General features: G+C 48.4%; 2 protein-coding genes across 3 annotated transcripts; both read right to left on the reverse strand.

Moving 5' to 3' along the window:
• Positions 1-179: 179 nt before the first annotated feature.
• LOC126871536 (mutS protein homolog 5-like) lies at positions 180-4068 on the reverse strand. The gene is made up of 13 exons (XM_050630445.1): positions 3848-4068; positions 3618-3771; positions 2973-3505; positions 2715-2888; positions 2421-2625; positions 2109-2310; positions 1794-2033; positions 1587-1725; positions 1149-1512; positions 877-1089; positions 636-776; positions 511-569; positions 180-448 (listed from the first exon to the last, which is right to left on the reverse strand). Exons 1-13 carry the CDS (start codon positions 4066-4068, stop codon positions 355-357), a joined length of 2739 nt encoding a protein of 912 aa, XP_050486402.1. The 3' UTR covers positions 180-354.
• Positions 4069-4129: 61 nt separating this feature from the next.
• On the reverse strand, positions 4130-15909 carry LOC126871532 (uncharacterized). Of its 2 annotated transcripts, none has more exons than XM_050630429.1 (9): positions 15005-15909; positions 9552-9905; positions 8037-9469; positions 7750-7936; positions 7517-7675; positions 5793-7405; positions 5307-5675; positions 5058-5186; positions 4130-4489 (listed from the first exon to the last, which is right to left on the reverse strand). In XM_050630429.1, the coding sequence occupies exons 2-9, from the start codon at positions 9825-9827 to the stop codon at positions 4294-4296; spliced, it is 4362 nt and encodes a 1453-aa protein (XP_050486386.1). In that variant the 5' UTR covers positions 9828-9905; positions 15005-15909; the 3' UTR covers positions 4130-4293. The 2 variants fall into 2 exon arrangements, with proteins under 2 accessions (XP_050486386.1, XP_050486385.1); XM_050630428.1 differs by having other exon boundaries at positions 5307-5678.
• Between the last annotated feature and the right edge of the window lie 132 nt (positions 15910-16041).

A 16041-nucleotide genomic window follows, 5' to 3' on the forward strand; every position in this document is an offset into this window, starting at 1 on the left:
TGTTACTGTGCACATACCTCTTTTCGAGCAGCTGCATTCTCCCTCCATCTATTGGCAATTTCAAACACCGCCCCGTCGGCCATTTTCTCCGCCTGATCTTAACCACTTGAAAATATCTAAACACGATCAGGTCGGAGATAAAAACCAGACTCCGGACGTGAAATTGAAACGTAGCGATAAATATCGGTGGCCTGCTGTTGCGGAACACCAGATATCTTAATTTTATCCTGAATTTTAACTCGTTTTATTTTTATTCCTTTACGTATAAAATACAAAGATGTTTTATTTATTTGTCGCTGTAACGATTGGTCTTCGTAGCAGACGACTGTTTTATTCGAATCGAGGTGCCTGCGATTATTTCGGAAACACAGCTTGCCGCACTAGTGTTTTTAGTTCCTCCAAATCTAAATCGTCGTCCCCTCTGAATCGATCGACGATACGTTTCATTCTAAAATCAAACACTCTCGATAATTACATATTTTACGATGCTGCGCGTACGAACTATTTTACCTATCGATACGACAATGAATACTCGATGGTAAATCGTGTTGTTTTATCTTCTGGAATACCTGCGATTCATCGAATTATAAGTATATTCGTATAATCTTGTATATAGTATAATCGTGCTTAATTACCAACAATCCTCGCTTAACAACGTCTTCTTCCAGTTCCGCGATTCTCGCTACGTAATGCGCGAAACTGCGCTTTGTGCTACCGTTGGTCAGACGGTAGAGAAAAGCCAGTGATTCATCTTGGTCGATCACGCATTCGAACGTCTGTATTCCAAAGGAAGGAAAAAATAGAAAGGGAGAGAAGAGGAAAGGGAAGAGAGGAGGTATACGAGTACAAACTATCGACAAAGATGTTTTCTCTCACCTGAGTCTCGATTACAGGAGTTTGAGGCAGTAACGCAAGTACGTTATACGCGTGCGTCGCGGCAAACACGTGAGGACAGTTCGAACCTCTTTCGGCGAACGTGTTCAGTACGGCTGCAACCAGCGACAATCCGCTAATTTCGGACGTTCCTCTGTCTAATTCGTCCGATATTACGATCGAATCTGATGTAGATGCGCGTAGAGCCACGTTTATCTGAAATGCAAACTCGTTTTTTTCGATTCGATCCAGGGAAACGTACACCGCTCGCCTACCTGCCGAAGATTCTGTAGAAACGAACTCGCGTTCAGTCCGATGCTTTCTGTGTTCGACATTTGAGTCAGAACACGAGATATCGTCCCTATCGTCGCGGTTCTTGCAGGAACGTAACAACCTATATGAGCCATGAACACTACGAGTCCGATCTGTTTTAGGTATACGCTTTTGCCGCAAGAATTTGGCCCTGTTAAAACTTTGATTAAACTTGCACCTTCCCCCGAACGTATGTCGTTTGGCACGAACGTCGTCGCGCATTCCATCAGCGGATGCCGTCCTTCGACCACATTTATGATCTTTGACTCGGTCACGTTTGGTCTGACATAGTTATAATCGCGCGCCACTTTGTAAAACACCAATAAACTATAACGATCGAGCAGTGCGTGTTAACCATCGAATTGTTTGTACGACCTTTGGTTGCGATTACGGGTACTTACGTGTCCAATTCGGCGCACAGTTGAATCGTGCGTAAAATTGTTCCTGTGTGTTTCTTTATGTATCGTATTAACTTTTGTACGATATGATTCTGCCGAACGGCTATTTTCAATATGATATCACCCACGGTCTCGTCTAGTTCTAGAATAAATCAGCCGAATGAGAATGAACAAGTGTAAAAGCTTGGTTCGTAAAAGCGAGACACCGACCTTTCGCCGAAGAACTTTTGTAATAATGCACCTGATTAATGCTGAATTTGAATTCCAAACCAGGATAAGTAGCGTCTTTCGTCGGCGGAGTCGGATTCCACTCGTTTATCGCTAAAACGTAGCCAATGTTTGGCAAATATAGCATGTTACAACCGGTGACAGAAGATGGAAGATGCTCTCGCATATCTTTCTCTCCCATTTGCGTAAGCAATTCGGGCAGAGTACGTCGCACATTATTCACTGTGAATCAAGAGGCTCTGATTACGATTACGATTAACAATTCGTGGAAACAATCAAGATAAATCTTGCACGCACGTTCGTCCAGCAAGGGGTCGACATTCGGTTTAACCACCAGCTTGCTTTCGCGTCTGCTCTCGCCAAAATCCACTATGTATTCGATAAAGTACTTAACGTATTGCATCTCGCTCGTGATACTTTCGGCTATTTGCCTAAACAGTTCTATTCGTCCTGCGTATTCTTCGCATATGTCCGCGATACAAATTACGTGCGAAATGGTCTGAAAAAGCAAATGAAACCGTTTGACTGATCGAGCAAGGCGCAAGGATCGTTCGCATATCGTTTATAACTGGATTCAGCAACTAAAGGAATCGGAACAAAGAATCGAACCTTGTGCAATTTGTACCAATTGGATGGCTTGGCTTGCGGTCCGGAACAACAGGCAAGCACGGTGTTGGTCAAACGATATACGTGCCTTAAGCAAGACGATAAATTCTCGACAACGCTCTGGTTCTTCGAATTCAGAAAAAATTCGACAGCGTTTAATCGTTGCTCTAATACGGCGATGTTCCGCGTCGGATGATGTAGCGTCTTCCTGCGGTTACAGATACAAACAAAAACAATAGGACAACCGGGTGTCTCCCGCGAACATACGCAACTAACAGTAGATAAACTAGAATTTACCACAGGAATTGAACTCCCGGTCTGGAATGGCAATAACGATTCAGTAACGAGAATAAACTGATTCCTTTCATCGTTGTACTTGTTTTGCCAAATTTAAAAAGACTCGGGTGATCTCTGGCTTGGACGATATTCAGCGCCTTGTAAGTGTCCTCGTCCATTATGACCAAATCTCGGCTTGTTCCGCAAAAATATAAAACCGAATAGAATGGAAAAAATTGCGGACGATGAGAGAGTGGAAGGAAAGCGATTTCAACTTACAGGTTGAGGTAATTAAGCGATACGAAGGACGGTTTTCCGGACGGATCCAACGCGATATTGTTCCAGTGTTTGTCAATGAACAGCAAGAGCGAACCCAACGCGTGTATCATCGCGCAGCATTTAAAATTGAGTATAGTATTCAAAAAGGTTAGTCTGTCCACGTTATTGGCGTTCTTCGGCTCCGAGTCGAGTCGAAGGCATCTCACCCTGTGAGAACACCGTTCGTAGTTATGCTCCTTTTTGCAGGTTACTTTCAACACGGCGTTACGCACGGTACCGCGCGAATCGAACGAATTCGTTTCCTCGTTCGATGCTTCCGTCGTCAATATCTTTTTTATAGCATTGGTAAAAGCAGCGGGCGCTGCAGCGTTCGTAATCACGTAACGGGGCAAACATTGCCTATACAGAGCATTCGTTACGTCGAAACGTTCAACGTCGTCCATCGTGTCTTCCAAAATGAATAGTTCGGACGTAACGATGTTATAATAAGCGGCGCCAAGATGACTGTTGTTCCAAATCATCGATAGAATTATCTGGGGAAAGAAAGACGAAACACTTAACGCGCAGCTTTGATCACCGGTTTGTTTGATTCGACGTTTTCGAAAATGGAAGAGGAGATAGAACAGAAATTTCGATGAGACGTGCCTCGTCCGTGTCTTCGAAAATGGCCGTGTCGGCTGGAGGGGGATAGGTTGTGTCTTTACCGGTTTTCGATCGCGTTGCTTTCTCCAGCTGGTCGATCGTTGCTTTTTCTTCCTCGTCGCTGCTATCCGATATCAAAGATTCGAATTCGCTACGTCTTTAGATAGAGATTAGAAAAACATGAAAAAGCGTGTGAAGAATAGGAAAATACGATGATATAAATCAGTACATACATGAGCGCGCTCGACGGTGTCGACTTACGAATGGTTTTAGATCCTACGCTGGACAGACAGTCGATTATATGTCGACGATTCGACGTCGACGATTCAGTGTCGTTGGATCGTCCCGTTTCATCAGAATAATCCATCGTAGTAGGAAATATAAACGAATTTGAGCAACAGACAGAACGAGGTATGGTTCGATCGGTTGTAATTGCGATTAGCTTTCTGCGCATGCGCGACGAGTTCGACTAAACTCGACTGTAACCGCCGCCACATTCGAAATCGGAAAGCACGTTGTAAAAACAAAATGATATTTTATTCCATTATATATTACATATATACACCGCGTTATATACATAATAACAATATATATAGAGTCGTAGTAAACGTAGAAAATGGTATATTTCGCAACATATTCTCGATACTGTCACGAAAAATGTTGGTTAAAAAACGGGAGATTAGCTCGGAATGGGCGGAGGTGGACGAGGATTGAAGGAAATCGGCTTGTATGTTTTTCGCTTCGAAAACGGTTGCACTCCGGTTAGTATAAAATCGTGGGTAGGATTCCTTGGATGTCTCGTTGATTCTACCAGCAGCGACAAATCTTCCTCGGATGCGGTTGCTGCGGCCACGCTTCGTACTGGACTACCGGACCTGCTCTCAACGTTCGTTCGCTGTTTGTCTTCGTTCCAACTGTCTCGCTCTTGGCGTTTGACGAAAAAATTCGAGCGATTCGACGATTCGTGTCTTCGGTTAAGCGTTTGTCTGTTTTCGGCTTGCGAATCGCGAGACTCGTTTGGTCGTTGTTTAACGCGGTGCAGTAGAATTCGAAAAAATACATGTATATGTATCGATCGATCGTTCGAACGCTCTTTCTTCGAAACGAGTCGTCGATTCGCTAGACTCTGCTGTCGCGGATTCATGCACGATATCAACTTAGCTCTAATGAAGCGTTGTTAGATGACTAGAGGCGTTAGGATTATTTCTATATCATGCCCAGCTTAAAAATTCCACGAAACGATCAACGATCGTGAATGGAACACGAACGAAACAGGATCCCGTTAAGAATCGTAAGCATAGGTACCGTATAGGTATCGTATGCTACGGAGTCCATATAAAAGATCGATACCAACGCGATTGGACGCAAACGGCGAAGAAAGCGCTTTTATTTTCTAAGCTTTCGGTTCACCAGGAAATCGAGATTCCGTATGCTCGAACCTACCTAGGTCGATGGGGTTTGCTCTTGATTCTGTTTTGCCTGGAATGCGGCCTCGTGTTCGATTGGGACAGTTCGCTGTCGCTACTCGCGAAAGAGGTTTTAGTTGCCACGGTGCCGTGCGCGAAATCTTTCCTACGAGAGAAACGTAACGTCTCGAATGAAACAGAAGGAGAGGAAAGGAGAGAGAGAGAGAGAGAGAGAGAGAGAGAGAGAGAGGAAGAAAGGTATATCGTTTCAACAAATCAGTCTTACCTATAATTGTCCGACTTTGGAGTAGAATTGGACGCAATTGGTGGCTTGCCAGGTTGAACGTTCGCGTCGACGAAAACGTGCGAACTTTTCGGAATATCGCAAACTATCTTTGGATGAACAGTTGTTTGTCTGTGATTGTCTAAATGATTACAGGTATCCGGTGACCAATCGTAATACTTTGGTCGATAGTCTTTTCGCTCGGCACGAAGTTGTTTAGTCGAATCCGAGTCACCGATAGAACGTTTGCCAGGTGCGATCGTGGACGAGTTCCCAATTGGCAACGAAGTAGGAGAGGATGCGGTGGAGGAAGGCGCGCCGTCCGGATCGGCACGAGACAACTGCGAACCATCCCAGTCGGGGGTCGGCAGGCTACTGCAACAACGAACGATCTCGAGATATCGAGTTGTAGCACGATAGGTATGTATAGTTGCGTATGCAAGGCACGTTGACTCGTCGTTTTCAGCCCAGAGTCGGGGTCATACTTACTTGAAATTCTCTTCCATTTCTTTGAAAAGACGCAACTGTTGTCTGATACTCGCTTTTTCTTTCGCGCGTTTTCGTTGAAACTCTTCCTCCACTTTGCGCATCGCTTCGAGTTCGCCCTTTCTTTGCCGTTCTTTCGCTTCGGCCTCCCTCGATAGCTTCTCGGCTAATCGACGTCTTTCTATCTGTCTAACCGTCGACTGAAAAGTGAACCTTCTGCTTTTCGAATTATTCTTCCTTTGCGGTTTCGATTCTCCGATCGCGTCGAAGTTGGAAGTCCGCGTTTCTTGGTCGTCGTTCGCAGAAGACAAAAACGTTCTCCTTTGCTTTGGCTGACTGACATTCTCGCGTGGCTCGGGACAAGTCGAAAGCTCGTTAAGACCTCTGGAATCGTTGCCGCCGATGCGACTTTTCAATCTTTTACATCGTCGTTTCGATACGTTGCCGACTTTGTCCTCGTCTTCGTCCTCGTACTCGTTGTCGTCATCTTCTTCTATTTCCTCCTCCTCTTCGTCCTCTTCCTCGCGCTCGTGCGCCTTCTCGACTCGGTCTTCCTTGTTATCGTCGTTGTCTACGTCGATGTTGCTGTTTCGATCGGCATTCTTGTACGCGTTTAATCGAAAAGGCGCGATTTCAGCCTGACATTCACCTTGTTCCTCGCTATTTTGCTCGCGATTGATCGTGCTGGTTTCCGCGTAATCGGTAGAACCGATTTTTCTACTCCTTAAATGCTGCGCTCGGTGTTCCGTTTCGTTAGTCTCCGGTAGATACATAACGTGACCGCCAGGCATAAGATACGAAAAAGACGGAGGCTTCAGGATAACTGGAAAATCATTTTCTTTGACTTTAGCGTCGCGGTCGATCGCCTGATTGATTCGCGAGTCTCGTTCGTCGTCGACGTCTTCTGTCAAATCATCATCGATCCCATTAACGCCGTCGTTGTTGTCTTCGTCTTCGTCATCGACGTCGTCGTCGTCGTTATCGTCGTCGTCGCTATCGCGCGAACGTTGAACGCGTCGAGCGACGCGATCTCGATACGGAAACGGCTGCCAAATCGAGGGCGAAATCCGCGCCGGTTCGATGCGGCCGCGATTGTGCTGCAACGAGGTTGGCGCGCTGGTCGATAACAACCAGTTATCGTCGAGAACGTCGCGAGTACATTTTCTCTGATGTTCGTGGGAACCTATACCGAAAGCTCCCGAAACCGATCTCTTCAGCTTCTGAAGCGAATTGAACGCAGACGCCTCCCTGGTCTTGGTTTCCGGAGCGTAGAGACACGTCGTCGTCCTGGCTTCGTCTCTGGGCAACGAAAGGGAGAAGACGTGCGCTCGCGGAGAATGATATTTCAACGGAGTGGATAAAGGCGGCGGCGAGTCGACGCCGGCGTCGCTGCTCGACTCCTCTCCCAAATCCTGTTGCGGCGTCCAAGTGGGCCTCGTCACGGTCGTTTTCATCCTGTTGATCGTACTAACGTCGAACGAGTCTTCGTTGCCGGCTCCGGCATCCCCCGATATCCCGGAATCTCCGGACTTGTCGTGCCAACTGCGGGGTCCCAAAGACAGAGGGAAAGGTGGTGGTGGCCTCGAGAGCCGCTCTATTCGCTCCTCGAACAGCACCTAAAAGAGAAACGAACGCCCGACGACATTCGCGGTTTCAACCGGAATCGAACCGGATCGAAACGGGAAGGTGACGATCGATCAACGAACAAAAACGTTACGACTACGAACCGGGATTTCTTCGCTGGCAGTGCTCATACTCGGGCCCGGTGTTTCCAACGTCGAAAGCAATCTCCAAGCAGCAGATGGCGAAAATCGCGGAATTTCCAACTGCTTCTTCGGCAAGGTGGGACGCAGCTTCAGCGAGATATTTTCCACCACGTTTCTTTCCTGAAAATGTATCGCCGGTCGGTTCGTGGAACGAACGAGAAGAAAAAGAGCAGATCGAGCGATCGACCACTCACATTATCGTCCATGTCGTCAGTCGCATCCGCGACGAAGGAAGGTCGGCCGTCTGCTTGATCGCGATGCAGAAACTTGACCTCGGACTCGAACTTTCCCTCGATATCTTGGTCCTGGTGGGCTCGAGTCTCCGCAGCCGAACCCTCGTTCATACCGAAGTAAAAGGTCTTTGGCGTCGTCGAGGCAGATCTAACGGACAACGAATACAGGTGCAAGTTATCGCGTACGTTATCGAAAGAGGAAACCATCGACGGTTGGAACCGTCAAAGAGTCGCGAAAAGCAACTTACGATTGATTGTGTTCTCGATCCTCCGATCGTTCGTTCGGGGCGGAGTTGCCCGTTTCTCCGACGTACTCGTTGCCTAGCGATCGCGCTTCGGATTTCTCGGCTATCGCGACGTCTGGCCACTTTTGATCGGGCGGTTGTTTCGCCGAAACGATCTTCGATCGACGGTCATCGTCTCGTCTGCTGCCAGGATCCAAATTTTGCTGCTGATGCTGCCACGGTCGTCCTTCGGTCGACTTGCAACAACTGTTGACAACATCAACCGCGTCGTTCGCTGACCGATCCCTCGATGCCGGGCTTTCGTAGGTTCGACGACGTCGGTTCGATTTAGCGATCGCATCGCGGTCGACGCCTCCTTCTGTTTCGCGATTGCCCGTTTCGATAACGTTGACTGAATCCAAGGATCGACCGCGTTGATCCCGTTCCTTACCGTCGTCGCGATTCTCTCGCCCATCTTCGATCTCGTTACGTCGACGACTCGATCGTTGATCGACAAGGCCGACCGTTTCCGCGTCGAAACGGTCGCCCCGACGATCATGCGTGGATTCGTCGAACGCCGTTCCGCTGGAATCTAACTTGTCACGGACTCTTTTGGCCACTCGAATCAACTCCGCTTGAAACTCTGGGCTACTGATGCTTCTTTGCAGCGTGTTCTTTCCGTGATCGGACAGTCTAGAACGATGGTGGCGATGTTCGTCGACGTTCGGGCGATCGCGATCGTGCCGGTTAACAGGCACTGCATCCGCAACGACCTCGTCGTTGTCGGAATGCTGGATCGTCCGAGAGGGACAAGGGGCGCCGTTCCAATGGTTGGGCGCGTCTCTTTGCGTGGGTCGCGATCGTTCGCGATCGCAGTCGGACGACGGTGACAGCTGCCATGTGATTTGGGCTTTCTTCGATTCGGCGCGAGTCTTAAACAGGCGGGATCTTCGTGGAGGCGGTTGAACTTGCGAACGATGGTGATGGTGTTCGACTTGATGAGCATGAGAATGAGGATGGGAATGGAAATGCGCGTGCGGATAGAAGCGGGAGTCGACATCTCGCGAGGAGTCTCCGTGCAGACTAGGAGAGGCGGGAGATGCCGGCGGAGCAGGAGCTTTGTACTTTTTCCTAGGTTTGTATGCGCTTTCGAGTCGTTCTTTGGATTCCTTGCCATAGCGGTAACAGCTGGATGATGGCGGGACTGTCTCTTGCCTGTCGATCGAGTTGCTCGATAAATCGGAGCGGCCCGGGGTCGGAGGATAGACCAGATCCGGAGAACAACGAAGGTCAGGCTCGCTGCCAAACTTCTTCAGATTGCCGGCACTGGTGTTCGCATCTGGCCGACTCGAATCGGCTCGATAGCGACAGCAGTGCCGATCGATCCTTCTCGAACAGGGTTGGACGAGGTTCGACGCGGAACCGCTTCTCTCCCGAAACGAAGGATCGTTGGTACGCTGCAACAGAAAGACGGTCAAGGCAATGACGCATGATTTTCTAGGTCGCGTTCGTTTTCTACTAATTAACGACGAGTTTCACCTTGGTGAGGTCGCGAGACGACGCGAACGTCGGTGCTCTGCGACCACTGATCGTTCCACCGTTCTGTATGATACTTCCGTTGTCGGTGGCGCGTAACCTCTGATTCGGTGGCTCGGGGAGGACCTTGCGCGCAGCGGTTGGCTGCGACCGATGTCTCGTTAATTCCCGAGGGAAGGACTGAGACCAACCCCGATTTACTCCATCCGGCACGGTCAGCCCGTTCGAACACACGGACGCAGCTTGCTGATCTCGAGAACTGCTCCCATTGTTGCCCATCTCGACGACCCTGCGGCGTCCTCGCTGCAGCTACGAGAACCGCGACCGATCCTCCATCGTCCGTGCATTCGGCGCTTCCTAAAATTCTTTGTAATTTCATCATCCTCGCTTTCTTCTGCCTCGTCTGCCTTCCCCGCCTTTCTTGCTTTTCACTCATATTTCGTTCTACTTGGCATAGCGTTGGTCGAGCCAACGAAATGCTTCTCGTTCGTGGAGACGAACTGCGCGAACCGAACAGAAGACCAACTCGTGCTCGATACCAGCGGTAACGGTTTTGCCTAACGGGTTCGAATTAGTGCAAGAGTCTCGATAAATCGACGGCCAACGGCATATACTGCTCGTCTTCTTCGAAAAATCGACCAGCTCGATCTCAAGTAGTCGCAGCACGCTCGAATAGACGCGACGATAAATACGATCACGGCGAGTAAATTTACACGCCTACTGTTTTCCCGCTAAACGAGTATTCCATCTTTCGAGCAACGTTCCCGACGTTGTTGCGTAAAAGCAAGGAGAAAGCTGTGCCGAGAGGCATCTTCGTCGTCGTCATCTTTGCCGTAACGCTTCCTCGACCTTCGTCTATCGCCGCAGCGATTGCCGCCAATAGCCCAATTAGTCCGACCGGTAGCGATCGGAAAATCGGATGAGAGCGTTCCTGCATCCATGTATGTATGGGAGGTGAAGAAGAAGAAGAAGACAACAAGAGAGAGAGAGAGAGAGAGAGAGAAATTGAAGCACGCCGTAGATGAAATCGGATCGAGGTCGCGGTCCACGTGTGAAAAAGAGAGTCTTTCAGGACAAGTTCGATCCAGTATATCCGGTGAGAGCGGACGAGCGATAACTGTCAGCCTGTTCTCATCTTGCGCGTTCTCTCTTTGCTTTCGAAGTCGAGAACGCGTTTCATGACCGAAATTCGATCGACGAGAACGTAAACGGAAGAATCCGCGGAAGGAATCCGAAAGTTGATAAACCAGTCCGGAGAAGGGGAAGAATGGCGGGAGAATGCCGTCAGTTGCCGCGGTAGGACAAAACACGAATCGATGTCGACGTCGCGTTGCACTCGTGGCCTATTCCTAGCCGAATCAACGCAACGGAACAAGCGCAAGAAGAAAAGGAGAAAAACGACAGGAGGGCAAGTGGAAAAAAGGAGAGAAGCGATCGTTTCGACTCTGACACGGCAAAATCTAGCGTACAGCGGGTACAGAGCGGCGATTAGTCGTGGATCGTTGGCTCGCTTCACGGGACGTGAGTCGTTGGCCGAATAGTCGCATAATCCCAGGCTCTAGACCGATGTTGCGCGTCGGACCTTCGCCTCGATTTCTCTCGTAACGGTTCGAATGCCGTATGTATTACGCGGCACCGTAATAGACCGTGTACGATTTCCGTATTTGCTCGTACGTGCCACTTCCTCTTCCGTCGTTTCGCGGCAAAATTTCTTACAACGACCGTTGCTCGTCATCCGTTTTCCTCACTTCGCGCTCGCTTATCGAGCACTGGCGTTAGCGTCGTAAGACGAGATCGATCAGAGAAACGACGAACGACGGAAAGAAATATAGAGGACAAAGAGAAGGGAAAGCAAAAGCGCCGAACACTATCCAGGAACGAAGGCGAGTTCCACGGAAGGAGAGCGAACGAAACGCATAACCGGTTATCGTTTAACTGCCCGATCGTTGTCGGTCTTGCCATTTGCTCTTTCGTTCTACGTTTCTAGTTCGAAGTTGCGTTCCCGCGCAAAAATCGCCTAGACAAGGCATACGCCCGACCGGATCGTTTGACGCATCAAACGCAAGTGACAAACGACGACGACAGCAACGACGAGTACGGGAGTATGGGGCATTTGCGTCGTCGCGTATTTTCTCAAACGAGCGCGTAGCTCTTCCTTCTTGGAAAATACATCGAACGGCGATTATCCCGCGGTCGTTGGATCTGGGCGCCAGCTAAAACGAAAAGGAGAGAAGGGCTGAGGTTTGGTCCTAGTGGGAAGCTCGCAGGCAGAAGGAGACAAGAAAAAGTAGGAAGAGGACGGGGTGCAGGGGTCGGAGAAAGATAGAAGAGAACGGCAGGATATCGAGAACGAGTACGGATGGGTTTTATTCGCGAGGCATCTGGGTCAGTCAGAGTCGCACAAGTGCACTGTGCCGCACCTATTCCGTTCGCCGCACCTGTGCGCATGCGTGTTGGCTAGCAGGAGCGTAAAATCTCGGTGGATCGGAGATTCGATCGAACGAACGAGCCGAACGAAACCAGAAAAGAAAGAACGCCGCAAAAGCGAAAAAAAGAAGCGGCATCGTTCGGAATTATTTTCTCAGCATCGTTTCCCAGGAATTTTGGTATGCGGAAGGAAAGCTACGTAGCAAGGTTCGCAGAGCGATTGAGCGAAAGGCGGAGAAAAGAGAAGGGAGGGAACGACGTGTGTGCGTTATCTATATGATGGTGTTGGTGGTGGCAGCAGTCGAGCAATGTGTACCGGTAAAGAGAGAGCTAAGTATATGTATAGTTACATACCGGTTAATAAAAGAGAGAAGGAAGAGAGAGAGAGAGAGAGAAGGGGGAGTATCGATGCGAGAATGAAAGAGAGTACGGAACATTTCGGACGCGAAGCAGAGATAGATGCGATCGGTAATCGAGGGAACGACGCGGCCGATTCGATGTTCGAAGTTCGCGGAATATTCGGCGCCCGGGGAGGCCCTTCGATCACTCTCCCGAACCACCACTTTTTTTGAGCATTTCTTTCTCGTGCAGCGAGTAACAAGTATATAATGTATAAGCGATATACGTCTATTTTGTCTTTTTGCCTTCCTCAGCTTCGACTTAACTCGCTGTTTGCCCTTGTGGTCATCGCCACAGCGTTGTCATCGCTATTGCCATCGTAATCGTCGTCGTACCTATCGTTATTCTCTCGTCAACTTTCGACTACTGACCTCATTCGAACCACGATTCTCTCTGTTATTGCTGCGCGCGGTACTTTGACTGCTGTCGCATTACCGGGAAACTAGCATCGAAAATCCAGGTCAATCGCGCGCCCGCCCATACGTGCGATTCTTTCGTGAGATGAAGCGTTCGTTGCGAAACTTCCTGCGCGCGTTGCGCGGATCCACGATTCCTCGAAAGCAAATATGTACGTGGAGTCGGTCAAATTTCGCCGTACTTTTCTTTCCCCAATGGATATCGTCCGCGAACGCGGTTCTACACATCGACTTTAACCGAAATAGAGCTACTACGAATGCTACTCATAATCCATAATCCACTGACTGACGAAGAATGGCATGCCCAGCCGCGATAATTCAACGAGGATTGTGACGTCCTCGACGCTGAAGGGCAAATGGCAAGAACCAGCGAGAAGTGAAAGCTGTGTTTGCGCAAAGAAGGAACAGCGATGCGTTCAAGATCCGAATGATTTTATTTGATATTCCGACACGGCTCTTTTAAATATATCCTTCGTTGAAAGAGAAGAAAGGAAAGAAGAAAGAGGATGGGCTCCATTGGCAATGAGACTGCCAACGATGTTGATCGAGGAAAGAAGACGGTGCGAAACTGTGCGTCTAGTCGAACGGAATCGAAAGAAACGAAACGGATGGGAAGCGAAATGAAACGAAGCGAGACGAACCGTAATCATCCGCGCATTGAAGAAACTACGAGTGTTAGAAGAGAAAGGATGGAAGATACGACAGTCCTCCGTGCGAGAAGTGAACCGCTTTTCTCAAGGAAGCGAGGAGAGTAATACGACCGTCGCTTTACGACTCGAGATTCGTTGTTCGTGAGATACCGTCTCGTTAATTGGAAACTACCGAGCGAAAGCTTCGTTAACAGGCAACGAATGAAAACTACGCTTAACGCGCTACCGTAGACGTATACACAAAGTAGGCGAGTACACGCTTGCTTACGCATTCGATGCAGCTGCGACTGCGCGAACAAACTCGACATCATATAGGGCGCGCGCAAACCAAATTTCCTTCTTCGAAACTTTCCTACGCGCCGATCGACCGTTTCAGCGCACGGCTTTCTCGTTCGTAAAACACGCAAGAAAACGCCGCCGATTAACCTTGGATAGCTCCGTATCGCATTATCCTTACGTAGTACCACGTCCGAATCTAAACTATTGTTGTATATGACACCCTGATAAAGTGTACCGGTAAGGAAAAATCAAGCGGCGAAACGTCCCCAGTGAAGCGTATCGATATTCTGGCTCGATTTTTAATCGCACGTTTTAATCGCGTCTAAGCTGTAACCTAAGCGGAAATCCAAGCCAGAATGGCTAGCGCGAAAAACGACCAACGCTCATTTGCAATCCCTCTCACTTGCGTCGTAGAACAAAAATTGAAGCTTCGAACCATCCTCTCGAGATATATATGAAACGAAAGATCTTTAACGATTCCTCGTGCTTCGATTTTTTCCAAAAACTCCGTCGCGGTTATGGATTGAAAAAAAAAAAGAGGAAAACGGATACGAGAAAGAGAAAACGTCGCGCTGCAGGAATCGTTAAAGAGTAAACAAAGCTAGTGGTCTCTCGGTAAAGATACATCGAGCGGGAAGCATCTAACGGGGCAACGTCACGGCGCGTTAATCTTCTGCCGATTTTGTCTATTCTTTCCGTATTTCTCCCATCTTTCGCGACAACAACCGACCGCGATCGTACGGATTCTTTCCACGATCGACGATTCGAGAATCTCCCGCGAGACTGTTCTCGCTGTTTGTTCGACCGATGCTAATATCTCTACCGCTTTCGTTTCGTCGCAATCAACGAAATTACACGCATTGTACTCGTGAACGGGAACAGGGACACGGTTTTTTCCACGAGTATTGTTCTCCATCGTAGAATCTGCCGTACACATTTATCTGCTGAATGATGCTCCCACCGTGTTTGTTGGCCATTTCGAATACACGGCCTTTTAAAATTTCTGTTGCGTCGCGTCGCGCGAAAGGTCTTTGCGTTCGAAAGGAGGCCATCGATTCTTAAGCAGTCAGGATACAAATTCGTACAACGTTTATTTTTTGAACCGATCTCGAATTTCATGGCTCCTGTTCTTTAAAATCCTGTCATCGTACGAAAAACTGGAAGCAACGCACTCCTATTCGTCAATATAGGAGTTGAAAATTTATCGACCCTATGATTGCGATAAATACACATTTTTCGACCATTTTCTCGGTGTTATTACATTTACATGTACATATATACTTGCCTTAATTAAAGTTAGCGGTAGCGTAGAATAAACAGCAAACAACACGTAACAGTCGAATTGTACGATATTATTCACTGTCGCGAGTATCTCCGTGCGGTACGACTTCTCTCTTCCTAGAGATCGACTGTTATCGTACGCTGTAGCACACGCGCAATTTCCCCGACGACTAGTTAAATTTCAAATGTCGAATTCGCGAGACTATAATCGTACTTTCGGTATGCGAACGTCTGCCACGAGATTAAGCGTGGCAATAGGGAACGATTAAGGATAGACGAAAATCGGCTGACGAGAAAGCGAATGAGAAAGTAGGTATGGCAGCAGGAAGAACAAGATATAGAATAAGGATGAGAGAAGGATCAAAGTGAGGGAGAGGAGGGAAAATAGTTGCAAAAATGGGAAAAGAGGAAAAAGAGAAAGGAGGAAAGAAGAGAAAAGAGGAAGGAGAAAACAAAGAGCGAAATCGTCGAACTGCACGGTGCGTTTAGATGGTAAGACGACTCAAAAGAGAGTGCGATCCGCGCGGTCCTTATCCTCGAACGCGACGCGAAATCGGAACTGAGCGACGGTGGCGGCGGCGACGGCGGCCCTCGAATCCCCACCCCTGTGAACACTGGTTAAAACCGTTCTCCTACCATCGCTCGTCTTTCATCTATCTACCAACCTGCCTACTATCTCTCCATCCTTTTCACCTAACCATGTAACGCATATAGCATTGTCCCTTCCCCTACCTATCTCATCCTTGCCGCATTCCTTTCAACGTATTCCTTCTATATGAGTGTGTTATGTGACGTTTTTTCTAATGTTCCAACAATTAGACGTAGCTGTTCAACATTTCGCCACCTTTTTTCGCTAAATGTTTGAATCGTGATGTATCATCCGATTTTCTTCCTTCTGCGATCCTTTACCTCAACACCTCGTGTCTTTACGCACGTCGAGTTCACACTAATCGAACGCAAATCGATTTTTCACAACTAAATGCTCATTCTTGTCTCATATTAGCAACTATTTGCTTTAGGAAATACGTACTTGCTATCAAC

This window comes from Bombus huntii, chromosome 12 (assembly GCF_024542735.1).
Source record: "Bombus huntii isolate Logan2020A chromosome 12, iyBomHunt1.1, whole genome shotgun sequence".
Classification (NCBI taxonomy): Eukaryota; Metazoa; Arthropoda; class Insecta; order Hymenoptera; family Apidae; genus Bombus; species Bombus huntii.

Coding starts and splice junctions, on each gene's coding strand:
- LOC126871532 (XM_050630428.1), bottom strand. CDS start 9,827: ATGGGCAACAATGGGAGCAGTTCTCGAGATCAGCAAGCTGCGTCCGTG. Junction 9,470..9,551: donor CGTCTCGCGACCTCACCAAG/GTGAAACTCGTC, acceptor TTTCTGTTGCAG/CGTACCAACGATCCTTCGTT. Junction 5,679..5,792: donor GAAATGGAAGAGAATTTCAA/GTAAGTATGACC, acceptor TCGTTGTTGCAG/TAGCCTGCCGACCCCCGACT.
- LOC126871536 (XM_050630445.1), bottom strand. CDS start 4,068: ATGCGCAGAAAGCTAATCGCAATTACAACCGATCGAACCATACCTCGT. Junction 3,772..3,847: donor ACACCGTCGAGCGCGCTCAT/GTATGTACTGAT, acceptor CTCTATCTAAAG/ACGTAGCGAATTCGAATCTT. Junction 2,889..2,972: donor TCGCTTAATTACCTCAACCT/GTAAGTTGAAAT, acceptor TTGCGGAACAAG/CCGAGATTTGGTCATAATGG.